Genomic DNA, 26,368 nt, shown 5'->3' on the forward strand with positions numbered 1-26,368 from the left:
GTTGTATTATTATATGGTAGTGTATGCATATACTTTTTTTTTATTACATCAACGATCAGCATCGATAAAAGGACGATCATCATAGTTCATCCCTGACGAATGGACGCGTACATGATGCTTGAGGAAGTGTCCATTCGTTCCGTTCACAACGCATATCTTCGGGCGAAGCGTATGTGAATGTGTCTGGGTGTGGCGAACAAGAAGGTTTTGTAAGGGATACACAATGTCTTTTTACCATCTTCTCCTAATCTGTGCTTCAAATCTTCTTGCTTATGAATTTTGCTTTCCTCTCTATTTCAATTCCCCGTTTAATGGACGACATCCTCCATTATTGTTCGATTGCATTGTGGAATAGTTAGTAATAGTATCTGCTCATTCGTTATCACATTGTGTTCACAGATGTAGGTGTCATGTCAAACGCGGCCCTTCTATTACTCTTCCACCCTTTAGAGCGGATAAATTCGAATCAATTTGCACGATCGTCAATGTAAACCAAACGGCACGATCTCTGCTAGTTTGAGTGTTTTTTTTAGGTTTGTTTTAGTTACAACAGGGCCTGGTCCTGTAGCTTACAGTTACTTATCGGTTACATACGGGTTCATTTGCAATTTGTTTAAACACATTGATCGATACTATTTATGGCGGTAATTCCGTGAAGCACACGATTGGTTCACGCTCCCCCTTTCGCTCCCGTGATGATCCCAAAATGATCTTCCAGAAGAGTTTTCATACAACATGATCATACTACGATTATTATTGGAAGTATTCCATCTCCCTCTCGTAAAGAACGCAATCGGACAGTTTAGGCAATTAAACATTATGCTCCGGCCAACACGCCGATGATTGCCCTTTTACAAACGTATAGTTCAGGTGTCGACGAACGAATAGAAGGTAAACAATGAGCGCTATGTACAACTGTATAAAATCCGTGCGTTACATCGTTCGCGTAAAACTTTGGATAGAAAAGGGGAACAGGATGAGAGAGCGAAAGATAGGGTTACTATGTCCTTCCGCCAGCACCGTGCACCTGGCTCAATGTCGAAGATAAAGATATTGCATCAAAAGGAGGGATTCTGTTTCTATCGATGATGCTCTGGGGAGTGGAACTACAACGGTGTGGGGAGAGAAGTAAATTCCATTATCATACGATAGAGTTGCATTACATATTGCACGAAAAGGTAACTTGTTTATGTGTTATGTTAGGTCTATTGACGATTACTCCCTTCGCACAATCTCCATATTCTCCTAGCAGTCCTCCTCTGTGCGTTTTGCTCTAAATTCCTTCGAGTGGACGTTCTTATTATAAACGTTTGCTTTGTGTTCTAAATTTCATTTGATGAAACGGAACGGAACCGAACAAACAAACGGAACCCCTTTTTTGTTTGACATGCATCATTCGGATACCGAATGTATAGAAACAATTTTGCGATTTTTGTGTTCGTGCCACTCTCGATATTTGTTCTCTTTTCCTACATTGCTCTATCGAAAGGTTTAATAAGGAAACAAATTCCCCCCAACAGAACCATATATATCGTAACCATATATGAAAATCGATAAAAATACATTTCTGCTTAGACTGTCTCTACCTTAAAATGATTGACTGGTAACGTATAGAATAATCTTTTCACGCGTACCGTTGCGTAGCTAGTGAATAATTGCTTCTCATTTATCTATGGCACAGTTGCCTTCAGCCAATCAAGCCGTTGCATGTGCTTGAAGGTGAACATTTATCTCTATTCTATTTCCTTTTTCGTTTTTATCTAAATAGTTTAGGTGATATATTTATGTACGTCGGCCATTTCCGGCCCGTATTAGCTAGCTTTACGAGATGTCCTTTTCGTTATCCAACCAAGGTAATAATTATACAAAAGTTTAACAAACACATGCACCCATTCCGCATGGCACTATTCATTCTATGGTTGGTTGGATTTTGTAAGTGTAGCGTGTATTTTTCGTTGGAAATGAAAGCAAAACCTATTGAATTTTGCGATGCACTGCATAGTTGAACAAATTGACGAGCAGATTGTTGTGTATGGCTGGCTGGAAATATATCGGCCTGTAAGAAAAATGTACTGCGTGATATGAAATGGTATTTAGCAGCGTTCAAATCCTTCACTATTTACATCCACTGTGCGGTAAATGGTAGCGATTGTTTCATTACTGTTTATGTCGCTCGAGATGCCTGCTAATGTTAGGTGCGTAAGGTGTGTTACACGTATATGTACATTGCACTTAGTATGATGTCCTGGCAGCCTCAACAACCGGGGTGTGGAATTGATGTGTGTCTAGCTGTTGCAACAAATCTTCCATCGGTCCATCCATTTTTCAAACGCATTCGAAATATCTAAATCTAAGTATGTGTGTGATTTCCTTTTAACCTAAGATTTAACGTGTAACGTTTCCGTTTTTGTCGTAATTGATCTACATCAACAGCACGGTTGAGTACGGAAATGATTCAACGATTGATTGATCTTTGTAAGAGTGCCACCTGTATCGTGTTCCGACAGACAGCCCCAACACCCAACATCTCGGCAAAGTTGACGGGTCAGGTTGACGCTGTCCGCAAGCTCTCCTCGGCTTTACATGGCTGGGCACTCTTCCGACTCGTGTTCGGATTCTTCTGGCAGCGTGTACACGCCCGTATTCAAGTTCGACGTCATCATCGAACCGATCCCACTGCTCGCCATGCCCAGCCCGTGCGGTACCGATTGTTCACCCGGCGCCGGCATCATCATCGGCTGCCCAACACCAACGGGCCCAACGTCCGAGAGGGATGTGGCACGGTCCAGCAGCTCCGACGACAGGCCCGGACCGGGCCCGTTCGGGGCCATCGTAACGATCGGTATAAGCTCGTGCCCGACCGTATGATGCACCGAGTGACAATCGTGCTGCAGATGCAACTGGCCCAAGTCTGGCTCTTGGGCGAAGATGACGGACGTCGGTGTTCCTGGATTGGGAAAGGGGAAAGCGAGCGAGCGATTAAATATGATTAGAACCAAAGAGATGTATCAAACAAAGATATCGTGTCGGTTTGCTGCATGCCAATGTGTGTTTCTATCAACCTGCAAACGGCAATCGACTCCCATCGTCGACAAACCCAGTGCAAAGATAAGCAGATAATTGAATTACCAATTTCAACAACCGTCTCACACAATCAAGCTGCACACCGCAACAGGGGAAGCGAATCTGGAGACACTACACTATCGTCACCCCTTTTCTAACCGGTTCTTGATTGGTGCTTGATCGAATTAGAACCCATTTTCACTTTTACTCCCTTTCCTTGCGGGGTTTGCTAACCGTAGCTTCGAACGGGTAGGTGGGCAACCAGTCCGCCCGGGAAAGATGCGCAGCAAAGCAGTAGTATCGATTGTAATTCAATTACGGATGTTTCACACACCCCTTCCATAGCATTTGATCTATCTGTCTGCACGCTGGCCCCAGCACGGGTGGCGGCACATTTAAGGTGCGTGAACTAGGCTGGAAACAACGCCGCGTCTTTGCTTTTTGCAGTCACTCTTCACTTTAAAGTGTGCTAATATATATTGCATATTGAAATGAGCGGTTAAACACTAACCCACCCCCCCCCCCCCACAAACTTACCGGTGATCAAGGTTTCCTCGGTGGGATTCCGCTGGTACAGGTTCGTGTTCTTCTCGTACCGTCAGGAGGCGAGAAACCGGCGATGCTCGTTGTGGCTCTTGATCTCCTTCTGCATCTCGACCATGTGCCGCAACCGGTGCAGTATCTCGTCGTGCAGCACGTTAAAGCACATTGCCGTCAGTGCCATCCCGGCCATGATGTAGCCCGAGCAGAACCAGGTGGTCGCGGTCGACTCTCGGCGTGTGCCGGGGGCCAGCGTCCCGAACCCGATCGTCGACAGGGCCATAAAGCAAAAGTACACCCCGTCGGACAGCGGTAACGATTCCAGCCGGAACAGCGTGAGCGCACCGACCACAATGTAGATGGACATCATGGCCACGCACAGCAGTATCGGGGCCAGTATGCTGAGCCCGTGCATCGAGGCGCGCGACTCACTGTCGCTGCTGCCAGCGGTCGAGTCGTGGTCCGGGGTGGTAGCGGACGTCACTGCCGCCGCCGCCGCCGCCGTTCCCAGCATGGTCAGCTGCTTCTCGGGCGAGCTGACACTGTTCTGCAGCGAGCCCGACCGCACGTAGTACGGTTCCTGGCCGGACAGGGCGAGATGCTGCTGCTGCTGTTGCTGCAGCTCCATCTGCTGGCGCTTCCGCTTCATGCGCTTTTCCTTCTCCTCCATGCGCTTCTCGTCGTAGCAGCAGTAGCCACAGTTGGAGCACAGACAGCAGCAAAGAACTCTGCAAAGGGCGAAAGGGTGAAGCGTTACCCCAATATAGATATCATTAACACTGCCCCCACCGCATGCCACCACCGGGCAAACGAACTCACCTGGAAAACACTCCACGGGCAACTTTCGCCAGCATCCCGCCAGTGCTGGAAAGGTACACCAGGGTCAGCGGTATCCCCAGCACGGCGTACGCGAGTGTTATCATCCGTCCGAGCACGGTCCGTGGTGCCACGCTTCCATACCCTGTAACACAGAGGGTAAGAGAGAGAGTGAGAGAGTGAGTGAAAGAGTGGGCAAAAAAGGAATACAAGAAAAGAGGGGAATCATCATGCACCAGTCATAAACCATTAGTCTTCCGAAGGACCGGGACTTTTGAAATACATCATCCTACAATCAGATACTCGCGCCTAATGGAAAACGGCAGCCACCGTTTCGCGCACACGTTGATGGGCAAAGATACTCTCCGCCAAAAAAACGTGACCAAGCGTAAAGACACGTGGCGGCGGGCCGTGCTTCGAGTTCGAAGACTCAATGCTCAACCTTCCCATCCCTCGACCAAGGTATCAAAAGGGTGTCAGTGGGCAGGGGAGCGGGCTCATAAATGCAGCGCCAGTACAATATTTTGGCGAAATGGAATCGTAAAGCTAAAAACGTAAGGGATCAATGGATTGCAGCGCCCGGCCATTTCGGTGGAGCCTGGCTCCCTGGCTTTAAGCCGTTTCGGTGCAGACCGTCCGGACCGACATTAAATCTGGCACTAGCGTTGGGCCCATCCCGTGTTTAGTCCATGTTCGCGTCCATTGCGTGAAAGTACTGCAGAGAAAGGCGACGTAGAGCGGGAAGGATGGAACGAACACGTCTGACCTCGTGCTTGATGGTGCTAAGGTAAAAGGCGCACAGCGGAGAAGGAATCACGGATGCCGTCCGCCAGCCCCAGCCCGCTTTTTCAATCGAGCGGTACCTTCGGTTCTTCGCTAATTGCTTTTATCACTTTACTCAATGTGCCGTAAATGGCCATTAATCGCCACGGAAGGGAGGGTAGTAGAGAGGCAGTAGCAGCGGGAAGAACGACTACACCGGTAGTTGTAACCTTTTCGCGCACCCACACACACACACACACACACGCGGAAATCGCAGAAAACACTTACCGCCGCCGGCAAGCGTTCGTGCGAAAGTTTTAACGACTTTCCCCTTTTTTCTCTTCTTCTTCCTCATCTTCTTCCCGCAGCCCGTTCTATTATATGGCCGCTCTCTGTTATGCGCTCAAAAATGGTTAAGTAAATTGTTTTACCGACGATGACAAACGTTGACACCTCGGGTCTCACCGAGCTACACCGCACCGTATTGAGGGTTTTTACCCCGTCTTCTCCCTCTACCACTACCGTCCCCCAGACTTACCGATCGTCGTCAAAATGGTAAGCGAGTACAGGAAGGCACGGGCAAAGGTCCAGTTGTTGTCCGGCCCGTGGCCCGCCAGCTCATGGCCAGCGGTGCCGGGAGCGCCCGCGTGCTGCATGTTGTTGATCTGTGTCATCTCCTCCAGCAGCCGGTTGACAAACTGCTCCTGGAACCGTGCTATCTCCATCGATGCCAACCTGTGCCGAAGAGACGAGCGAACTGTGTGTGTCAGCCGGTGTCCTGAACCCGCCTTTCCATCCCGGCTCCTTACCGTGTCCAGTTTTCCCGATACAGAATGTTCAGCGACACGGTAATGTCCCAGATGTTTTCCACCGTCTTCTGGCGCGCCTCGACCGCTTCCAGCAGTATCAGCTGCGGAAAGGTCAGGTTGGCCGTATCGTGCCGTCCATGATGATTGTTGTTGTTATTGTTGTTCACTGGCAGCTGCTTCTGGTGCCGGTTGGTCGATGCGAGCGTGCGCTGCTGCATCTGTGAGGCGCCTCCTTCGATGGCCAGGAAGATGAACGAACCTACAACAACCAAAACCGGCGTGAGCCGTCCGTGAGCCTCTTTTTATTTCCAACGCGTCATCGTTGTCCCCCCCCCCCCTCGGCGTCGCCCTTACCCAGCAAGGTGTACGCGAGCAGCAACGTGCAGACGCCGATGTTGGTCAGCAGGGCGGCCCAGAAGGTGGAGCTGCCCCGGCCGGCACAGCAGGTGCAGCAGCGCGCCTTCGCCGTCCCGTCCTTGCTGTGGATCGTGGTGCTGTGCTTGGTCATCGTCGTGTGCGTTCCGCCCTTGAGCACGGTGGCCGTCTCGCTGGTACAGTGGACCGCCTTGACGCCCTTCAGCGTGGCGGACTTCATCAGCGGCGCGTACGTGTCGTAACGGTAGTGATCGTGACCGTCCTTTTCGTGCATCGCGGCTATGCTCATCGTTAAAGCATCCCGGGCTGGCACTACGGAGGCAGGGTAGGAGAATGGATATGGCACACTAGATTGAGCGACAGCGCTCTGCGGTTATCGGTTCTAATCCCCTTTTACACAACACACACAAACCCTGGTTAACCAAACTATCTGCTTGCCATTGCACTTTAGGTTGGTCACTTCCTTGCTGTTCCCTGATGAATAGTCCGAAAAGCAGCAAAACGCACACTAATAAACGATGGACCAGCTCACCGCGGATGTAAGCATTTGTGTTTAGTGCAGGGCGATGGGTTGCTGTGAAATGTCAACTTTAATCAAATCCTTGGCAGCACCAAACGCGCTTCTTTCCACTTTCACGTACACACTCACACACACACACACACACACACACACACGTACTCGTCGCTCTATGTAGCCTAACTTGATGATTGTTTCATTCGCGTGCAAAACTTTCTTCCCCCTTTTCACTCCCTTCCTGCACCAACCGGACCGAAAATCAACATCAGCCCTACCGCTGCTGCTCGCTGTTATCAAATTATTATTTTTCCACCCGCGCACCATCAGCGCCCCGCACCGAAGCACACAAACATAATTCAAGTTTGCACCGTGTTTTTTTCCTTCTTCTTCCTGGAAGCGGTAAGTGAAAAGAGGAAAAAGTGTGTTAGACAGCAAGAGTGAAAAAGAGGTGGGGAAGGCAAAAACGAGAGAGCGAACGAGAGGGAGAGCGAAAAAACGGTCCCCCGTCAGAACACAAAATTAATCACATCGCAAATCGGTGGATGGAGTAGACAGATGATGGAGGGCACATCACGGGAAAGGAGAGAGATTTGGAACTGTTTTCCTTCGCTTGGTCGTGTGTGGTCGATGCGCCAGATTAGTGTGTGTGTGTGTGTGTGTGAGTATGTGTCCGACACATCTGCTCTCCCCTTCCCGTCGCTCCATTTCCTTTTTCTTTTTTGGATAATTCTTGTTACCCTGCTCGTTATTGCTCCCCTTACTGTCCCGTTTTCCTGCCACTAGGATGCAATGAAAATCGCTGAAATACACCCTTACACACATACACACACCAGCGATGAATACACATTCCAGCTACGAGGCGATGTGGTGTGTCCGAGGATATTCGCTCCTGTTTCAATGCCGTGTCAATCTGTCACCCACTCCAACTTTGGGGAGCTTTGGAACGCCAGTGCTGTCATCATCCCATTTTTTTATAACAAGGATTAACAAATCAAAGCGCATCACATGCACCACGGTCCCCTCTTGCCCACGGTTGCTATCGCTAAAGGGTAGGCTAAATTACTTCACCAACCACCACCCCTTGGTCGGACTGCCGAACTGAACTGTATCGAGTACAAGTAGGCGGCCTGCTTTCGAATGGCTCCATATTAAGCAGGTCGATATGAGTACAATAACCAAATCCCCCACTACACTATAACAACGCGAATTGCTAGAGCTAGACCCCCCCCCCCACACATACACACACATTCGCTGCGACCCTCTTTCAATTCGCGTACAATTTTTCCGTAGGGCAAGTGTCACCTTCGTGCTTCCACTGCTTCCTTGTGTGGCGAAACAACCGACCGCGTGACGCCCAACCCCCCTGCAGGTTTTCCCAACCTGTAAAGTACCTGTTTGCCACGGCAGAAACGGAGGGGGGGGACCCTGCAGTGTTCCTGCGGGGTTATTTTTCCACTCCCATTGCACACACTTTCACACCACCTGCCCAGTGCTATGCCACACACACAAACACAGGACGTTCTTAATAAATGCCAATCAGCATTTCGAGGACGGGCACACGGAGCACGGGATGCCTATCATTAGGACAGGGTAAATTTCTTAATAAACCATAAACCCCCCGCCAACCCCCCCGAATCTCACCGTCTCACGCCCGTGTGCTCGGACCACTTCGTCTCGACTTACTGACGAGAAGATTTATTTATTTTCCTTCGTCCTTAGCATTCCACTTCAACCACTGTTACAGACACACGCACACACACACACACACACACACCGTCACACAGCCACGAACATCGCTCTCCACTCACGGGACGACGCGCCTCACACTTGCCGAGCTGAAACACAGCTCTTGGGCAATAACAAAGCACAAATTGGTGGTTCGCTTTCTGCCAGACCAGGTTCCAGGGCCAGCAGGACAAAACAAGCTCTCGAGCGAAGGGGCGAACACCAACCTAAAGAAAGAAAAAAGAACGCCACCCTACACCGCAACGCCCGACACCATGACAGGTGGCTCTCGCGTCGAGGAGGTGGCCTCTTTACTCATCACCGTACTGGATGGTGGTATATCCGTGTGTCACTTCACCGAGACCCTCACCGTGCCGTACCGTTTGTTTGGCCAAGCACTCTCTGACCCAGGAGGATTTTGGCCTTTTTTTTTTTGTTCTTCTGCCCTTCAATTTACAAATCCCGCCCGCCCGTACCGAAGATGCTGTGCTGGAATCTGTGACACCACTGACGGGCTCTACCCTGCCGACTACCGTTCGGCAACGTTCACGGCACGGTGCCGGACCACCCTGTGGGGATAGTGCGCCTGCTCCACAAGGTTACAATACAATGCGTGAAGAAACGGAGCGTCCCGAAAAGAAAGATAGAGAGAGAGAGAGAGAGAGAGAGAGAGAAAGAGAGAGAGAGAGAGTAAGAGAGACCAAACTTCCACCACACTTGACCGGAAGAAAAAGGAAGGCAAACCAAGCGCGACTGATACACCGTCGTTTGCTTGGATGTTGTATTTATCAAGGAATTTGCTCTCCCGAGCGTACCGCTAATCCTTTACGGGTGTTGTGCTTCGGCTGCTTTATGGTTTGTGTTTTGGATTTAATGTGAATTCTTCTCGATTGCATTTTTATTACTGTCGCAAGGAGTTGGTGTCGGTACAGCTCCAAAACAACTTCCGTTCTACTGCGGCAAAACACTCCCCCGGCTGGACAGGAAGTATGAACCTAAACGCACACGAATGTAGGTTTAAAATTGCACATTTTCATTTTCAAATTCCTCTGTCTGTTTTTGGTTTATTGCTGGCAACTTTTTTTCTTTATTTAATTTGCACCAGTGAAAGTGTAAGAAAATAAGAGGGAGAAAAAAACAAAGCTTATCATCACTGTTCCCTAGCACAATTACAGTTACGTAGGCTCAACACGTGATTGTGTGTGAAATACCAGGCTTCTCCATCTACTTTCGGACTGTTTCTTTAGTTCAATAAAAGGTTATGAAATATGCAACCTCTCCAAAAAACGACAATTATACAAACGTTTTTAGAAATGTATAAATATATAACAAACAATTCCTTTAAAATATTCCAAAGTTGAATAAAAAAAAAACAAAAAATAATAATAATCTTCAATTATTTTTAGGTTCTACCAATATATAGAAAAGTAAAAGAAATAAATACATTTCAATCATTTTTATTTCGTTTTTTTAACTTATCTTTTTAACTTCGTTATTTTTTTTTAATCTTAATAAGCACAACACAAACAGAAACAACAAGCAGCTAAAGAGAGTTTGTAAATAAATCAATCACTTGATTAGCACTTGACAGCCAATCGCCGTTATCAGCGCCTATATCTTGCGGTACAAAGTAACGTCTGCATAAAAAAGAGGCAAATCTATACACACCACTCGCGTGCTGCAACCAGATTGGTGAGCTGTATGAGCGCTTCACCACAAACACAGCGTACCGTAAACGTGCGGTGTGCTGGTTTATTCTATTGCCACCAACACCGTCGCAAACACACACACAGGCCACCAACACCATCGTTGCATTCATTGCACTGATGCACGCGCGACCGCACCACCGCCCGATGCATCCGCGAATACACTATTTTTGCAAACCCTAAACTAACCGCACATCATCATTCGTACGCGCGTGTGTGTGTGTGTGCATCGTAAGAATGTGAGCGTGCGGGTTTGTGGATTGCTAGACCAACGCTCGGCCGTCGTTACCGCGACAACGACGAGCCGAACAGTAGTGTTGCAACGGTTGCACTGATCCGATCACTTTACACACATTTTTATCTGCCTCAGAATGATCAAAACAGGAATGGGATCGCTAGTACCGAGGATCCTGCGGCAACAGGTAAAATAAATAAAAAAGCCAAAGCGAACCAGCTTTCTCAATCGAATTGTGCAATTGATTCAACGCTCCTGCACTGTGCTTTCTTCCAGACGGCGGTGGTTCCTAGCACGCTAGTGTCGGTGAAAAATTATGCAACCGAGGCAACGTTCGAGACAAAGGTAAGAGCGGTATCCGCGCCGTGCGGAGTCGGGAATTTGTTGACCTTGAGCGCGGTTTTTTTTTTATTTGCACCAACCGTGTCTCATCATTATCGAACACATTCCGCATCGTACTTTTTTCACCACCCGCTAAGTACGCTAAGTTTGCTGATTAACGCTCCTCCTCTTTGCAGCCCTTCAAACTGCACAACCTGAAGGAAGGGCCCCCGACCACCGGCAAGGTGACGAAAGATGAAGCGGTCAAGTACTATCGGCAGATGCAAACGATCCGGCGGCTGGAAACGTCGGCCGGCAACCTGTACAAGGAGAAGCTGGTGCGCGGGTTCTGCCATCTGTACTCGGGGCAGGAGGCGTGCGCCGTCGGCATGAAGGGTGCGATGCGCCCCCAGGACAACATCATCTCCGCCTACCGGGTGCACGGCTGGACGTACCTGATGGGCGTCTCGCCGCAGGGCGTGCTGTGCGAGCTGGCCGGCAAGCAGGGTGGCTGCGCGCGGGGCAAGGGCGGTTCGATGCACATGTACGCGCCGAACTTTTACGGCGGCAACGGGATCGTGGGGGCACAGGTCCCGCTCGGTGCCGGTGTTGCGCTGGCCTGCAAGTACAAGGGCAACCAGGGCGTCTGTCTGGCGCTGTACGGTGACGGTGCGGCCAACCAGGGCCAGATCTTCGAGGCGTACAACATGGCCCATCTGTGGAAGCTGCCGTGCATCTTTGTGTGCGAAAACAATGGCTACGGTGAGAAGCTCGTTTGTGTTTTCAGGCAGTGATGGGCCGTGACATCCGTAACTGATCTGATTTGCCGTTATTCTAAACACGCGCAGGTATGGGAACGAGTGCCGAGCGTGGTTCTTGCAACGTGAACTACTATCAACGCGGCGACGTGCTGCCGGGCATCTGGGTGGACGGTATGGATGTGGTTGCGGTCCGGCTGGCCACCGAGTTTGCCATCAACCATGTGCTGAACGTGGGTCCGGTTGTGATGGAGGTGTATACTTACCGGTAAGCGGTGGAAGGGAAACGTAACCTACACAGCAATCGATACTAATACTGTTTGTCGCTGCAGCTATTCCGGCCACTCCATGTCCGATCCGGGCACGAGCTATCGTACGCGCGAGGAGGTACAAGAGGTGCGCCAGACGCGTGATCCCATCTCTTCGTTTAAGGACAAAATTCTCGCCGCCGGTTTAGTGACCGCAGATGAGTTAAAGGTACTTTAGCACGACCGCGCCCAGTTGTAGTGGCGTACTTCCTTTCTCACTCTACTTTCCCTTTGCTTCACAGGCCATGGACAATCAGATTAAGAAGGAGGTAGACGAGGCGACCAAGCAAGCTAAGGCAGATGCCGAAATTGGCCTGCCGGAACTTTCAACCGACGTGTACAGCCAAAACCAGGAGGGACCAATCCGCGGTTGTAATCCCGGGTCGTGGCTTAAGCACGGCACACTGAACCGTGCCGTTAACCTGTAATGGGGCAGCAGCGCCTTACACCATTCATCAAGTGACCTTTGACGTGGAAAACCAACCAAATACAGATTAGTCTTACACTTTTACTTTCGGGCTACGCCTCAAGCACTGCACTGGCACCGAACTGTGTAGAGTATTTAGTTCAATTTTATTCAACAGATCGAAATAGGTAGGTATTGAGCAGCGCAGAGTTAGTCGCTGTCGCTATCCCGGTACGAATCTTCAAACTCATCCTGTCCCTCGTCGAAGTCGACGATGGTAAAGACGAACGCGTGGCAACCGAAGCGAATCAGTGCACCGTGGTACAGGATGGCACTGCCCTCCCAGCCGCACGCACGTGTTGGGATTCGTCGTTCCGGTGAGCACTTGCACAGTGGCAGGGATCGATCGGCCATACTATCGAATGGGAATTGAATAAACAGACAAGAATGCTTGTTAGAAACAATCGTCACCGATTGGAGCAACCCTTGACTTACCAAGCAGAGGCGTAAGCCTCTTCCGCTTTCCTCTGTTCCCTTGTTTTGCGAGATTTTTCGAGTATGCTCTGCACATCCTGTTTAAGCTGATTCCGCGGATCACATTTTGCACTGGCCGCTGCACTGTGCTCCTGTCCCGCGTTGATTGCTGCTTTCTTGCCGTCCGACACGGCATCCGCCGCGTTTCCATATTGACTGTACGCCGGATCGTACTCCGTTCCCGAGTGATCGCTGAAATCGCAAGCGTACAGATGCCCATTCACCTCCGTCCCGAACTCGGAGTAGTTGATGAGCTCAAACATTTGCGTAACCTGAAGGGAAACAAATAACGCAACTTACTAACAAGAAGGTCAGAGCTCGGCTGCACCATTATACCTCATCGTAGAAGATGATTGCATGGCGGCTGGATGTGCAGCAACAGTCACCATACTTGGCGAGCGTTACATCATTCCCCGGTCCGGAACCGATCGTAAAGGAGCGGTACGACATGCAGATCGCATCGGATGCGTCCACTTTTTCGAAGCAAAAGTATCCCTCCTGGTCCAGATTGATCCAAGTCAGTGCGGCCCGCACCCGTATTTGCTGGTGTTGCGCCTGGTTCACTATGCGGGTCGTCAGCTCGGTCAGGGCGTCCTTCTTCGAGGAGGTAGTTACGGTTGCATCCGACACATCTTGCAAGGCCAGAGGCTTAACAGAGTTGCCATTGTTTGACCCACTATTGGGTCTTTGCTTTTGCTTTCTCAATTCCGACTGCAGCTTTGCGTTCAGCGCACTACCGTTGGCCGCCGTAAACTCGCGCGCTATTCGCTCGATATCTTCCTTCGTCAGCAGCTCGCTGGGGAGTGGCATCTTCTTGAGATCGTCCTCATTCTGGCACAGCTGTGCGATTGCTTCCTCATGTGTGGTACCGTTGGATGTGGAACTAACCAGCAGATCGGGATGCTCCGCTATGAGTTGTTGCATGCGCTGCACTGCCAGTAGTTTAATCAACGCCGGCCCCAGATTATCCAGCTCTCGCATTGCTGTAAGTGAAAGTGATGGGAATATAATTATTTGCTTATATTATTATGTTTTAACAAAACCACGCGAATGCAAACCAAGAAACAATAACTCTACGATTAAAATAAAGAACACAAAAGACAAAGTAAATCTAATTAATAAATAAATTATTTTAAAAAATCCTACAGAATAAGTCTAACAAGAATACAGCATGTAATATAATGTGAATAATGCTAACCATAACAAAATAATACTGAATAATAATTCGGTTTCGCCTTACCATGTTCATTTTGATAACATGATTCAGTAATGTTTATCGTATTATTTGTTGCGTTCGAGCTTGAGCTTGGCGCCACAGAACTATTAGCGGCACCGACTGTACCACCATCAACATTGCTGCTACCATTCTCAACGACCGAATCAATTTCCATTTTAACATCCTCGCTCCCGCCATTACATCCGACATCGTGTTCGCCAGCTTTTCCGTCGTCCGTTTTCTGCTCAGTTTCCTCTCCACATTCATCACCACTTCCATCTTCGTCCGTGTTCTGTTTTTCAAAGCCCATCCGTTCGTCCGCTTCCTCGATCGCTTGCAGCTCGCGTTCCACTATCTGTAGCAGCGTCTCGTCATCATACCGAACGGGCTGTGCATCCTGAAAATGCATGGAAGGGTTCACCTGACGCGATCGCAGGAACGTCGTAAGCGACGGTAGCAGCGGTGCACGATGCTGGTAGTGATACTCGATCGACGGTGGTACAATGATTTTAGTCCGCTGGCGAAACTTTTGCTTCAACCGAAATGGAGGATTTTTACGGTGCACTTTGCGCAGGAATTCGGTTTTAACCGTGTCGTGTTCGATATCGTTGCTGAACCGATTCCACAACCGTATGCGCTCGGTTAGCGAAACAGAGGTGACCAGTTTGGAGTCCTACAGAGAGCGAAACAGATTAACGCTTGCAAATTAATATCTGCTTCTCACTTCAAAGTCACCTCTTGTCGTTTTATCTATTTAAATCAACACGAAGCAGCGATACTTACCACATACTGTTCCACGTGGTTTGGGCACATCCACATCGTCGTGGGCATTGCCGTAAGTGGCGGATCAAGACAGTCCTGGTGGAACACCAGCTCACAGTAATCGCAAGCGATCAGTGGCGCCTTTCGGCAAGACTGCCCACAGCTGTGGCACGTTCTTGCGGGCAGCGGCACCAATCCCTGACTATCGAGTTCGTGCATCTTTTTCGGTTTGTTCCGCTTACCCATCCCATCTACCTTTTCCGCCCCCGGAAACGGGATGCACATTTCCATTTCGAAAGGTAGCTCAAATTGCTTCGGATTCAGTATCCGTGCCGCTTCTATGAGTTGATCGAATGGCGAGTTAGTGGTTTTACTACACTCGTCCCACTTTTTCTCCGCGCGCGATTCGATCTGCTCCAGGTCAGCGGCCAGCGAAGCAGCAGAACTCATCGCAATCGCCTCCGACGGGGGCGTTGTAGGTTCGCTGCAGCCTGCTAGCGAATCGTTATTGTCACCATCGTGCGAATGCTTACCGCCGGAGCTGCTCGAGGTGAAGCTTTTGTGGGACAGGCTGCGATCGCGCACCCGTAGCTTTCCGCCCGTGCCCCACGCGTCACTAACGTTCATCGCCGATTTGCATTTGCACGTATGGCAGACCCACTGCCCGTACGGTATTTCCTCCTCCGAGAGTGGTGGATCGTGACACCCCAGGTGGAAGGAGGATGGACATCGGTCGCAGCAGAGCAGTGCGCCGCCCTCCTTGCACGAATCGCACGTATCGTTATTGTGTCCCCGTCCCGGCTTCCTGTAGTACGGATGGTTGTTCCGCTTTTGCTGGTTGCGTCCGAGCAAATCTATCGATTCCGGTGGCTTAATGAGGGCCTGGATGAGCTGCAAGTAGGGACGGCGAAAAAGCGCCACATTATAACACACCGTTCCGTGCCGTTTCGTTCTGCAGCCCACTGGTCAGCGGAAATTATGAATGAGCACTTGGCACGACCACTTACCGGCATTAGGCCACCGGTGGCCATCATGTCGTCCGGTTGAGCACGCTGCTTGCCTATTTTGGCGTTCATTTTTGTGCGATTGGTTTCGGGTCCAGCAACTGGAAGGATGCTCAGATAAAAGCCACTCTCCGCACAAGCACAAGCAACACCACTTTGTTTGTGAAGCGCTGACAGATTGCAATGTGTCTGTTTACCTCGGCATGTACGCGGTGCCTAGTGGGTGGACACATTGACTGGTTTGTTTGGTTCGAAATTTCCCGAAAAGGTAAAGCAAAGAGAACCTACTTCAAATCAGACTTTTCGGAGATTATTTTCATTTTCATAAACTAAGTTATGCTCCAACATACCAAGAAATGAGGATAAAACGACATTTCCACTTTTTTTTTTAAATAACAAAAACCACCTTCGACCAACTTCTCTAACGACCTCGGCTGTCAGAGCCAAAGTTGACACAACGCAACAAAAAACGCTCTGTTTCGGTCTTTGCGTGTGTGCGTGTGTGTTGGAAAGGAATCATAATTGTGACAAAATCGTCTTATGATGTGATTTCTGTCTTGTCGTGTTTTGTGTTTCCTGCTCGTAAAATCCGTTTTTCTTGTGTTTCCTTTCGTTTTCGCCGCAATTCGGTGCAGCCTGTGCTACCCGCTACCCGACCGCGTATCTCGCCTTCCGGATGCTATGTTTTCCGCTGCGTTGGGTTGTTGCTGATCGATAGAAAACACCGATTAGCGCTGTGCGAGCCACAACAGGAAAGGGAAGGGAACGACGAGCGCAGCGAGTGTGTCCCAGCATTTCAGGGAGGCGCAGTGTCTGGCCCCAAGTGTGTGTGTGTGCGTGTGTGTAGCCAAATCCCAACGAAGCAAGTGATCCGATAATGGCTCGGGAGTATGATCATTTGTTTAAATTGCTTATTATTGGCGACAGCGGTAAGTGAGAGGCTTGGTGGGGTCGGGTAGTGAGGAGTTTGCGGCAAGCGGGAGTGCTGGGCAGGAGGGAGGGCGCCTAGGCATCGATGGGCGAATGTTGTCAGATGATGTGTTGCCGCTAAACACCCCCTCGGGCGGATTGTGCGTCTTCTTGCGAACGAGTGGCGAGTGTTCATTGTCTTCTTCAACCATCGTAAACAAAGAAAGCAACCGTCCGGACGTGCGTGAGCCAAGGGTTTAGCTTCATTATTCGTGGTTGCGCTGCTGTGTGTCTTCTAGATCGAGGAAGACACATTTCGAACCCCCAAGTTCCAAGTGGCCCGCCTTTCTGTCCAGGGTGGTGACTAACCGAGTCGCGAACTGTGCATGTATTGTGCGTACGATCGTAAAACGGGGCCGCTACAGCAATGCTCCCTTATCAGCAGTGGTTGGGAGTAATATTTATTTTTATGCTGCCGCTACTGGTTGTATGCTTCTGCAAATTTGTTTTTTTTTTTCATTTGATAGTCCACTCTCGGTGGCAAAATCTAAATCTAACACTGGCCGTTCGGTCATCATCTCGATTGATAAGCTACCCACAACTGATTAAAAGTTGTGAAAAAACTGCCCCATTAGGATAAGCACAGCACAGTTTGTCGAGTTGAGGCCGTACATGGGAACACATGCATTGCCCGGCACCGGTTTGCCTTACATTCCTTCCCAGCATCCGATTTCGCTCATCCCATTGATACTAACCCGGACCGGCCTACTTATCATTAATTTCGCAAACAATGGCCCTTTTTGATCGCTCTAGGCGTCGGCAAGTCCTCGCTGCTGATTCGTTTCTCGGACAACACATTCTCCGGAAGCTACATTACGACCATCGGCGTGGACTTCAAGATACGCACAGTGGTGATCAATGGTGAGCGGGTGAAGCTGCAAATCTGGGACACGGCCGGGCAGGAACGGTTTAGGACGATCACCAACACGTAAGATCACCAGTACACGATCGCTGACCTGCGTCACGCAGAGAACGGTGCTAAATGGAGCGTTGAATGATGAGATTTTTTTTCCTCCCCCTGTCTTGTCCCTTATCATACGCATGGTTTGCAGCTACTATCGCGGAACACACGGCGTCATCGTGGTGTATGACGTGACCAATGGCGAATCGTTCGGTAACGTGAAGCGCTGGCTGCAGGAGATCGAATCGAACTGCGATATAGTAAACAAAGTACTAGGTAAGAAAAAGGGTCAACCCTAATCCAAATGGCGCTTCGCACGCACTCCACTGTACTCGATTTTTTGCATTTCAGTTGGCAACAAAAATGACGATCCAACGCGCAAGGTAGTTACCACGGAGGATGCGGAGCGTTTCGCCAACCAGATGGAGATCAAGCTGTTTGAAACATCCGCCAAAGATAATCTAAACGTGGAGGAGATGTTCCTCGCCATCACCGAGCAGGTCCTGAGGCACAAGAAGCAGACGCAAAAGCAGCAACAGTCGGAAACGAACAACGATACTGTACAGCTCAAAAAGGGTACGCACAAAAAGAAGAACAAGTGTTGCTAATGGTCGTGGAGGGTGCAGGGGTGAGTGGGTAGCCTTTATGTTGGCACGTTCCGTGCTGTGGGGGTATGCTTCCGTGAGTGTCAGCTGTAGCCACGGATGGGTGTTTTGTGTTTCTGTAACATATTTACTGCATCTACTGCCTCAAACATAACTGCAACTGGTCGGGCGAACGGCGAACGGCAACATGCATCGTACAAGTGCGTACATAAGAGTAGAGAACAATTAGCACAGCAAATTCCGAAATTTTATCGCACACACTATTACGGTGCGCAAATAAGGTGAAAGGCCACCGATGATCGGTGGCACGATTGCGTATGATATTGGCCTCGATAGTATTGAACGAAGAGACTGGACAAGCTGTACGGTAGATGCGTGCTTGATGAACGCATTGGCCTTCGAAGAAGAAGCTCTAATCTAGGACGACCCAAAGCGCCGATCACCATTCCACAATGCGGCCACAATCCTGACACCGGTTATGTGTGGATTATTTTTGTTTGCCGATGCCGATTTGTTTGTCACTCGCCGAACATCTCTGACTCCCAAGCTCCACGAATCCTACCCAACAAAACCAACAAACATGATGTCGTGAATTCCGAAACCCATGAAGCAACAACACTTCTCACCGTTCTTTCCAGCAACCCCCCCCCCCCCTTTTAAGCGTAAGCGTGTAACAGTAATAATAATAATTATTATTATGATAATTGTAAAATGCTTCATTATGATTTTCTTGATTTAAATCGTATATTTAACACACACACACACAAACCAGCGCCGAACCGGTCACAACGGATAGACACGAAAAATCAAAGCTTATCGAAAAACATTGTATAAAAAAAGTGGAAACTAAACGAAATGGTAAACAAAACTGTATCGATTTTCATTTAATGGTATACATTTACAAACATAACTTTACAAACACGAACCGAAACTGCGCGCCTTTTACAACGGATCACATCGCTCGAATGGACTGCCGGTTAAACCTTCGGGACAGTAGCAAACCGGAACGTGATGTTTGGTCTAACGGGCAAAATGGGCAAAACAAACAAACAAGCGAAATCAACTGTGCTGCCATTCTATACGTACATTAATCACGCGGTTAATCCGCCTCGAGAACGTTCATTCTTACCGAGCACGCCGCATTGGTACCGCAGCTGTAAATACACGGGTCGACACATTTTCCCTTGCGGCAGCCCTGGAACTCGGTGCAGTCGCCATCGCTCACGCACTCTGGCCGTACGCATTCTTTGAACGGATCGCCCAAGTATCCGAACGGACAGGAGCATACCGGAATCCCGGCGGAGTTTAACCGGCACGAGGCCTCTATCCCGCACGGATTATCGGGACATTGAGCTGTGAGCATTGGGGAGAAACGAAGGACGGTTGGCAATATGAGAATGGGTTGAATTTCTTCTTCACACCATTTGGTGTGTTACTCACCATCGCTGTGACTAATAATCGCCAGAACGATACAAAACACTGCCAATTTAAACTGTGATCAGAAACGATAGGAGAAAAAAACGAAACAAAACAAACAAACATGAATGTTTATAGATATTTATTTGGATTGCTTTGCGTCGGGGACGGGTTGAACCGATTCGTCACAAACAATTGAAACGTAAACTGTTGTATCTTTCATCAGTAGTAGTCAATCAGAATCATTAGAACCTTTTATGATTTTTTAACGAGATTATTTAAAGTTTTATTTCTTATTCACTGCATACTGCATAACTCATATCACCACCAGCTGATTATTCTCCCAAAACTAGATTACTGTTAGGCGTAGCGTAATTGTAATCTTTTCTATGCGTTTTTAACCGAAACATATAACGTACCATAGCTATGATATTTCACTTAGCACAACCGATTTTTCAAACTTATTATTTCGGATCCTTCCAAACCGCGCTGTGGATTGTGCGAGTTACACCAGTGTACTGATGACGAGGCACTGGATGCAACAGCTATATTAAATCTAGCCCAGCATCATCCATCCCAGGTACATTGTTTTCTCACGGAACTATGTGCCTTCATCAAAGGCAATTGTTTTGTGGAGCGTGCGTAAAATGAAATAGATTGACTAATTGATGCAAACTACGGGAGGCACGAAACCCCCACACGAACCTTCAAACGCTCGGACACCTGTGCCCACCGGCGGTAGGATTCGTTGACCTGTGGTGAGCCAGTCATAGAAATGTGGTTTAAAGTACTTTGCTGTTAAAATATTGAACATGCCACACTGCCCTCCAGCGATGTACGATTTGCGCACGATGTTCACAGGTATTTCACGGAGCACGTGGGCTGATGCGCAAGCGTCGCCTTTGCGCAGAGCGAACCGCATTACTGCTAACAACGCGATAAAGATCAAAAGGCAGCGCAAACGTGGCACGCATATCTGTGGGATGAATAATTGGGAATTTACCCTTTGCTCCGTATCGGATGTGTGCATCATGGGAAAGCATTGTGTTTCTGGTTCCTTCCAACTACAGCCACTGCCAGATCGGTAACATTTTACACATTTGTAAATTGAGTATTGAAATTAGGAACATTCTTTTTTCGTGGAAAATTATGTTTTATTTCGTTTTAATTTTGTCATATTTTGAATGATTTCAGTGTATTATTTATTCTTCTTCTTTTTTTTACTCACGTATTGTACTTCAGGATTAGAAACAGAACCGTGGTCGATTTTCTGGTAGTAGTAGTCGAATGAATAAATGAATAAACGCACGTTTATGTTACCCATTATCGTTCGCCCATCGTGTTGTTGCCCCACATTTTGGGGAGGGGCATTCGGTCGCTCGTGTCGGTGGCAGTTAAAACTATTCACAAAAAGTTATCGTCTATGAAGGGTGAAGGAGGGGAGCTGGTAAGATATGATGGTTCAATAAGTTAAAGATGAAGCATTCGAACGTCTCTGTCGATTCGTTCGCTATAGCGACTAGCTTGAGGTGTTCCGGACCATGCCCGGGTGGCAGCGACAAACACAAACACTCAATTACCGTGCAATGCAAAAGGAAGGAGGACGATAGTGGTTTAGGGAACTGCATTTCGTTTCTTGTTATAACGAGCCACTGGGTAGTGGCGAGCGGTACGGCACGATACCAGCGCATCGCCCTGTGTGCCCGCCGGACAGGTACAGACGGCAAGATGGCGCTTCGCTTGGCACTGAGCACCTGGGAAAATGGGAAAACAAAAAACAACGGTTTAGAACCGTGTGGCAAACACATATCCATTCCGCAAGCGGGTAAACGTACCAACTCCGCACTGCCCACTGCAAGGATCGACACACTGGTAGGCGATGCAAGCCTTATGATCAGCACATTCTGCATCATTTTGGCATTCGCCCTGTACGCAAAAAGTGGGGTGGAAAAAACCGTCAAAATCGTCACCTTCTCGTCGACCACAAATGTTTACAGATAGTAGTAGTAACTTACTCTCACACAGCTGCTCAGTGCATTGCCAGTGTAACCAGGCGGGCAGGTGCACACGGGCCGTTCCTGGTTGCTGCGGTCATACCCGGGCGTACAGACCGCATTCGTGCCGCACGGGTTCGGGCTGCACAGGTCTTCCTTCGTAAACGGCCGGCAGCTGATGAACGGATCGCCGGTCATGTCGCGCGGGCAGCTGCACACCGGCGTCAGGCCGCGCAGATTGCAGTCCGCATTGACACCGCACGCCCCTTCGCACGGGTTTTTGCAGATGCCGTAGATGCAGGCCGGTCGACCGGCGGGACAGTCGCGATCGCCGAAACACTCCGGCCGGCACTCGGTGAACGGGCTGCCGATGTACCCCTTCGGGCATTCGCAAACGGCCCGATGGTTCGTTACCCGGGCACAGGTCGCACCCTTGCCGCACTGGTTGCACCCATTGGCGCACTTGAACTGGCTGCAGTACTGGTTGGAGCTACACTCCCCGTCCGATTCGCACTCGTGCCGGCACCCGGACAGTGGAGAACCCTTTTGGATGATCGTGGGGAATTAAAGCATTTAACTAGGTGCTTTAGTAGTGCGAAGGATTTACTTACAATATAGCCCGGCAAACAGGAACATGTCGGTACACCATTGATTACGTTACATTGAGTGTTGGATCCACAAGGGCTCGGACGGCACAGCTCCTCTACAAAATAGAGAAATAATTAAAAATCCTACTTCGTTCATCTCTCCTTGCACAGTCTAGCCGGCCAAGCCGGGCAGCAGGCAAAATTACATTGAGTAAAATTTAACTACCATTCCATACAAGGCATAATTGCTCGCAGCTCGTTGAAAAGCAATAATTACAGACATAATTTAAAAGCACGCATATTCACATACATAGGCACTGCTACCATATCCCCACGAGGTCCATATTTGGGTGCGACAACCTTCGGACCAGTATGTCGATTGGTTGTTAAGAAAAAAAGTGCTTCCTCCACCGTGTATTCAAACGGTTTCTTACATCAAACATCGGCCTCACCGTTTAGATGCGTAGGATTTTGGCGACCAGCAAATTATTCAGATTTTTCAATACAATATGCCATTGTGTTGCGTTGTGATGGCTTGTGTACATTTCGATCGTTTGATTGTTCCGGGAGTATCGCCCACGTGAATGAGATGCCATTATTTTTTTTTTTTAAGTGGCAATAATAAGCGCAAAGAAGCGCGATTCCAAACATCCGAACGAAGGTGCTTTCTACCTACACAGGCGAAGCTAATAAAACCCTAAAAAAACGCCAAATGTTTGTATGTTTGAACTTTGAAAAGGTGGATCACACATCGAGTCGTCTGTGCCGCTACAGTTACTCTGGTCAAGCACGGTTCCCCTCATCTTCATCAAGACGATCAAGACGTCGGAGGCCGGAACCGCCACAAACACCGCGTTGCTCGGTGAGCCGGATAGCTACATCGTGTTGCAGCCTACACTAAGATGTGTTGAGTAAGAGTTGCCGTTGCCGCCTCCAGCTGCAGAACTGTTTGTTTGTTTGTGTACTGTGGAATTCATCTCAACGTACGCGCGATAATCGAAATCACACCAACATTGGGTACGTCGGTTCAAAGTCAAGGTAAGCCAGTTTACGCCACACGCCGGGGCAGCGAAACCACCCGGATGGACGCACGCGCCCCGCAGCGCGTAGGTGTGGCAGTGGGAACTGAGAACAAAACACTAACCCCCCGCGCTACTACGCGATCGTGCCGCGCTAATGTAGATCATCACGCAGGCCCTAGTTAGTCTGCGATCGGATCGGTACCATCTCTTCCGGGTAACGGAGGGGGGGAGGGGGGAGGGCCCTGTTTGGAGTGTGGGTTTGTTTGTGCATCGGGTTCGCTTACTTACCCGGGTCCTGCAAACGGCAGCTACTGAACGGATCTCCTGTACGGCCCCGGGGACAGCTGCACACGGGCACGTGATTGCGCACCTACAGCAAAAAGAGATCATCGAGCAGAACGCGGTAAGCTGAGTGCATTGCTCCATTTGCGATGCAAACGATTGGCCCCAATTGGCTTACCTCACAGTTGGCATTGACGCCGCACACGCCCGCACACGGATTGACGCAGTTCCCGTTACGGCAGGCCTGGTCACCACGGCATTCCGAATGGTCGAGGCACTCGGCCCGCCGACACTGGACGAGCGGATTGCCACTGTAGCCGGCAGGGCAGGAACAGACCGGGCGGCCGCCGGCCGTTTCCTGGCACGTGGCGCCTACCCCGCACGGATTGCGCGAACATCCTTGCCCTATAAGGAGACACGTGCGGTGGAAGCAGAGAAAGACGGGTGGGGTGTCAGTGTGGTTATGCAATCGAGGTTAATATGGAAATATGGGTGTATGCTCGAGTACTATTACTACTGCAACTACTACTACTACTACATACTACTACTACGACAACTACTTTTACAGAAATTGCACTTCCAAGTGTATTAATTTTAGTGATCAAAATTAGTGTGAATCAGATTAGTTTACCTCCTCCGTAGTATATTGTTTGTTTCTAGAGCGATCAAATTAGAAAGTGATGGAGAAATAGGTAGAAATCAAAGACACAAATATGGCCACATCGAGCTAAAAGCTGTTGAGCCTTATTATTCAGCTTTCGGTTGAATTTGAATTTGACTGACACGGTGAAAGTGACAAGGGGAGTTTGGTATGCGTCACTTTGTCATGGTGTACTACGATTCGCTGTGTCAGTGAGACAATAGGTGCGATGTATGATCAGAGCAGGAGCGCGCCAATAGTGTCAGTTGCGTAACGGTTGCGCTAGAAAGGTAACACTAGCGGCGGGAACAGTTTGTGGGAGGCGCGTCCTAGATTCGAATTGTGTCAAACTGCTGTGTCCTATTAGTTTTAATCCAATCATCTGAGAGTGCATTTGAAAAGCAAGCATATGTTGCACAGGGTGTGAAGATTAGGGCATGTAAATTAAGTGAAAAAGTGAGTGGGGGGGAAAAATAAAACTATTCCAATGCCTTCCGTCGCAGTTCCGTCATCGTAGGCAATGCGGCGATTTCCGGCTGACACCACCGTCCCGGAGGTGGACTGATACTGTCTGGTCGTGATACCCTGCGCGTTCGTGTAGTACACGACCTCGGGCTGAGGGTTCGGAGCCGTGTACGTGTAGTAGGAGTAGACGGGAGAGGTGGCCGTAGACGGATCGACTTTCGTGCGCGTTATCGTGACGATTTCGTCGCCCGCCCGATAAACGGTCCGTTGCGTACCTACGGCGGCGAGCCAAACGTTTCCGAACACCAGCAGCGCCAGCAGCCACCGGACCCGGGCAGGACCCGCCAACGGCTGTACCGGATGCTGCAATCAAACCGGAAAAGACAGCAGACACATTAAGATGATGGTGTTTATTCTGTTGCTGTTTAGTTCACATATCGCAACACGTGTCACCCTAATGTTCACTAATTTCAGTGTCCGAATTGCTTCAGAATTTCGAGCCAAAGGACACAGCAAGCGCTCACATAAGCGTGGGATTGGATTGTTTATTCTCGAAAACACGGGGGGCTTAGTGCACCCAATTACTGAAGTGCTACGTGAACATGCGCCATTTTTAATCAACTATCGCACCCGCTCAGTAACGTACCATGTTTGTCAACGTTCTTCACAAATTACACAATAATCGACAACAACTGCGATTGTTTTTCCAACTCCGAGCTGCCCCTTTCCTAGGTGTTTGCACACACAATTGCACAATTCGTAACACCACGTCAAGGGTTTCGGTGCACAACACACTTTCGCGGACGCGGACTCTAGCCCGTTGTTCGGATCCGATCGGTTCGATAAACCGATTGTCAACCAACTGATCGAGTACCACCGACGGTGGAGGTATATATAAAAACTCGCCCACCCCGCCCCCCGCTGTATTACAACAACAACAACAACGGTTAATGGTCATCGCTTGTTTCGCGCCCGTCGCAGCGATCTTGGAGGATCCGTCCCCAGCATCCGTCTCCTCGGCCCCCACTCGGGCGTAAACCGCTTGCAAATCCAAACACCCAAAGCCAAAAACAATTAAACGACACCAATACAACTACCACCTCACCGGTAGGTTGACCGGGCTACACACCACCTCCCCCCCCCCTCCCCTTGGCATCCCTCCCCCAGAATACAAACCATGTGTGCTTGTGCAGGTAGGAAGGGGAGTTTCATTTTCAATCCCCGCAGTTATGGGACCCAACCGGTGATGGCGCTTCGCTTGAAGACACCCGGGAGTCGTTGGCTCGGTCCGCGTGTGCGCCTTTGCGTTCTAACGTAGGTTCGCGCATTTTGCCAAACGTGTTCCGTGTCAACCTTGGTCGAGGTTAAGCTGCATTACGACGACTCGTCGGCTACTCGCGGTTCGATCTGTTCCATTTGCGGAAAAACCAAGATCAGCGTTTTGGAAACAACCCCTGGTAGAGACACTTCCGGAACTTGGCGGGAGGGGCAGATAGGGTCCATTAGGAAGTTTTGTCCCCAACATGGTGGAGGCAAGGGAAGAATATCAAATAAACAACAAAAGCTAACGCTATAGAGCAAATAATACATACTAGTGATGGGAGCTCGGGATTGGACCTATGCGGTTCCG

At 49.4% G+C, this 26,368-nt stretch overlaps 5 protein-coding genes across 11 annotated transcripts; 2 read left to right on the forward strand and 3 right to left on the reverse strand.

The window, feature by feature from the left end:
* Positions 1 to 2,857: 2,857 nt before the first annotated feature.
* On the reverse strand, positions 2,858 to 9,194 carry LOC121587719 (TWiK family of potassium channels protein 7-like). Of its 6 annotated transcripts, none has more exons than XM_041904788.1 (7): positions 9,084 to 9,194; positions 6,345 to 6,939; positions 5,991 to 6,249; positions 5,720 to 5,916; positions 4,423 to 4,564; positions 3,601 to 4,331; positions 2,858 to 2,947 (listed from the first exon to the last, which is right to left on the reverse strand). In XM_041904788.1, the coding sequence occupies exons 2-6, from the start codon at positions 6,652 to 6,654 to the stop codon at positions 3,662 to 3,664; spliced, it is 1,578 nt and encodes a 525-aa protein (XP_041760722.1). In that variant the 5' UTR covers positions 6,655 to 6,939; positions 9,084 to 9,194; the 3' UTR covers positions 2,858 to 2,947; positions 3,601 to 3,661. The 6 variants fall into 6 exon arrangements, with proteins under 6 accessions (XP_041760722.1, XP_041760718.1, XP_041760720.1 ...); XM_041904784.1 differs by having other exon boundaries at positions 6,345 to 7,272; XM_041904786.1 differs by lacking the exon at positions 9,084 to 9,194 and adding an exon at positions 8,988 to 9,074 and having other exon boundaries at positions 6,345 to 7,272.
* Positions 9,195 to 10,598: 1,404 nt separating this feature from the next.
* LOC121587728 (pyruvate dehydrogenase E1 component subunit alpha, mitochondrial-like) lies at positions 10,599 to 12,446 on the forward strand. Its single transcript, XM_041904801.1, has 6 exons — positions 10,599 to 10,735; positions 10,825 to 10,893; positions 11,067 to 11,631; positions 11,718 to 11,895; positions 11,960 to 12,104; positions 12,178 to 12,446. Exons 1-6 carry the CDS (start codon positions 10,685 to 10,687, stop codon positions 12,361 to 12,363), a joined length of 1,194 nt encoding a protein of 397 aa, XP_041760735.1. The 5' UTR covers positions 10,599 to 10,684; the 3' UTR covers positions 12,364 to 12,446.
* Positions 12,447 to 12,489: 43 nt separating this feature from the next.
* LOC121587707 (PHD finger protein 12) lies at positions 12,490 to 16,067 on the reverse strand. Its single transcript, XM_041904758.1, has 6 exons — positions 15,861 to 16,067; positions 14,875 to 15,744; positions 14,116 to 14,764; positions 13,212 to 13,858; positions 12,837 to 13,147; positions 12,490 to 12,756 (listed from the first exon to the last, which is right to left on the reverse strand). The coding sequence occupies exons 1-6, from the start codon at positions 15,927 to 15,929 to the stop codon at positions 12,552 to 12,554; spliced, it is 2,751 nt and encodes a 916-aa protein (XP_041760692.1). The 5' UTR covers positions 15,930 to 16,067; the 3' UTR covers positions 12,490 to 12,551.
* A 243-nt stretch (positions 16,068 to 16,310) lies between these two features.
* Positions 16,311 to 18,367, forward strand: LOC121587746 (ras-related protein Rab-35-like). Its single transcript, XM_041904832.1, has 4 exons — positions 16,311 to 16,786; positions 17,580 to 17,754; positions 17,879 to 18,003; positions 18,079 to 18,367. Exons 1-4 carry the CDS (start codon positions 16,735 to 16,737, stop codon positions 18,333 to 18,335), a joined length of 609 nt encoding a protein of 202 aa, XP_041760766.1. The 5' UTR covers positions 16,311 to 16,734; the 3' UTR covers positions 18,336 to 18,367.
* A 2,652-nt stretch (positions 18,368 to 21,019) lies between these two features.
* Positions 21,020 to 25,614, reverse strand: LOC121587721 (neurogenic locus notch homolog protein 1). 2 transcript variants are annotated; one of them, XM_041904791.1, is made up of 8 exons: positions 25,385 to 25,614; positions 25,014 to 25,101; positions 23,812 to 24,038; positions 23,640 to 23,721; positions 22,354 to 22,445; positions 21,764 to 22,285; positions 21,584 to 21,674; positions 21,020 to 21,502 (listed from the first exon to the last, which is right to left on the reverse strand). In XM_041904791.1, exons 1-8 carry the CDS (start codon positions 25,385 to 25,387, stop codon positions 21,363 to 21,365), a joined length of 1,245 nt encoding a protein of 414 aa, XP_041760725.1. In that variant the 5' UTR covers positions 25,388 to 25,614; the 3' UTR covers positions 21,020 to 21,362. The 2 variants fall into 2 exon arrangements, with proteins under 2 accessions (XP_041760725.1, XP_041760724.1); XM_041904790.1 differs by having other exon boundaries at positions 24,765 to 25,101.
* Positions 25,615 to 26,368: the final 754 nt, after the last annotated feature.

This window comes from Anopheles merus, chromosome 2R (assembly GCF_017562075.2).
Source record: "Anopheles merus strain MAF chromosome 2R, AmerM5.1, whole genome shotgun sequence".
NCBI classification, from domain to species: domain Eukaryota; kingdom Metazoa; phylum Arthropoda; class Insecta; order Diptera; family Culicidae; genus Anopheles; species Anopheles merus.

Excerpts from the sequence above, each read along its gene's own strand:
- LOC121587728 (XM_041904801.1), top strand. The coding sequence starts at position 10,685 with ATGATCAAAACAGGAATGGGATCGCTAGTACCGAGGATCCTGCGGCAA. Across the intron at positions 11,896-11,959 it reads ATGGAGGTGTATACTTACCG|CTATTCCGGCCACTCCATGT; the intron begins GTAAGCGGTGGA and ends TTGTCGCTGCAG. Across the intron at positions 12,105-12,177 it reads TGACCGCAGATGAGTTAAAG|GCCATGGACAATCAGATTAA; the intron begins GTACTTTAGCAC and ends TTTGCTTCACAG.
- LOC121587707 (XM_041904758.1), bottom strand. The coding sequence starts at position 15,929 with ATGAACGCCAAAATAGGCAAGCAGCGTGCTCAACCGGACGACATGATG. Across the intron at positions 15,745-15,860 it reads CCACCGGTGGCCTAATGCCG|CTCATCCAGGCCCTCATTAA; the intron begins GTAAGTGGTCGT and ends CCCTACTTGCAG. Across the intron at positions 13,148-13,211 it reads CAATCATCTTCTACGATGAG|GTTACGCAAATGTTTGAGCT; the intron begins GTATAATGGTGC and ends GTTTCCCTTCAG.
- LOC121587746 (XM_041904832.1), top strand. The coding sequence starts at position 16,735 with ATGGCTCGGGAGTATGATCATTTGTTTAAATTGCTTATTATTGGCGAC. Across the intron at positions 16,787-17,579 it reads GCTTATTATTGGCGACAGCG|GCGTCGGCAAGTCCTCGCTG; the intron begins GTAAGTGAGAGG and ends TGATCGCTCTAG. Across the intron at positions 17,755-17,878 it reads TTTAGGACGATCACCAACAC|CTACTATCGCGGAACACACG; the intron begins GTAAGATCACCA and ends CATGGTTTGCAG.
- LOC121587721 (XM_041904790.1), bottom strand. Across the intron at positions 24,039-24,764 it reads TGACGGAACTGCGACGGAAG|GGCAAGGATGTTCGCGCAAT; the intron begins GCATTGGAATAG and ends GTCTCCTTATAG. Across the intron at positions 22,286-22,353 it reads CCTGTTTGCCGGGCTATATT|GGTTCTCCACTGTCCGGGTG; the intron begins GTAAGTAAATCC and ends ATCATCCAAAAG.
- LOC121587719 (XM_041904788.1), bottom strand. The coding sequence starts at position 6,654 with ATGAGCATAGCCGCGATGCACGAAAAGGACGGTCACGATCACTACCGT. Across the intron at positions 5,917-5,990 it reads TATCGGGAAAACTGGACACG|GTTGGCATCGATGGAGATAG; the intron begins GTAAGGAGCCGG and ends TCTTCGGCACAG. Across the intron at positions 4,565-5,719 it reads TACCATTTTGACGACGATCG|GGTATGGAAGCGTGGCACCA; the intron begins GTAAGTCTGGGG and ends TCTGTGTTACAG.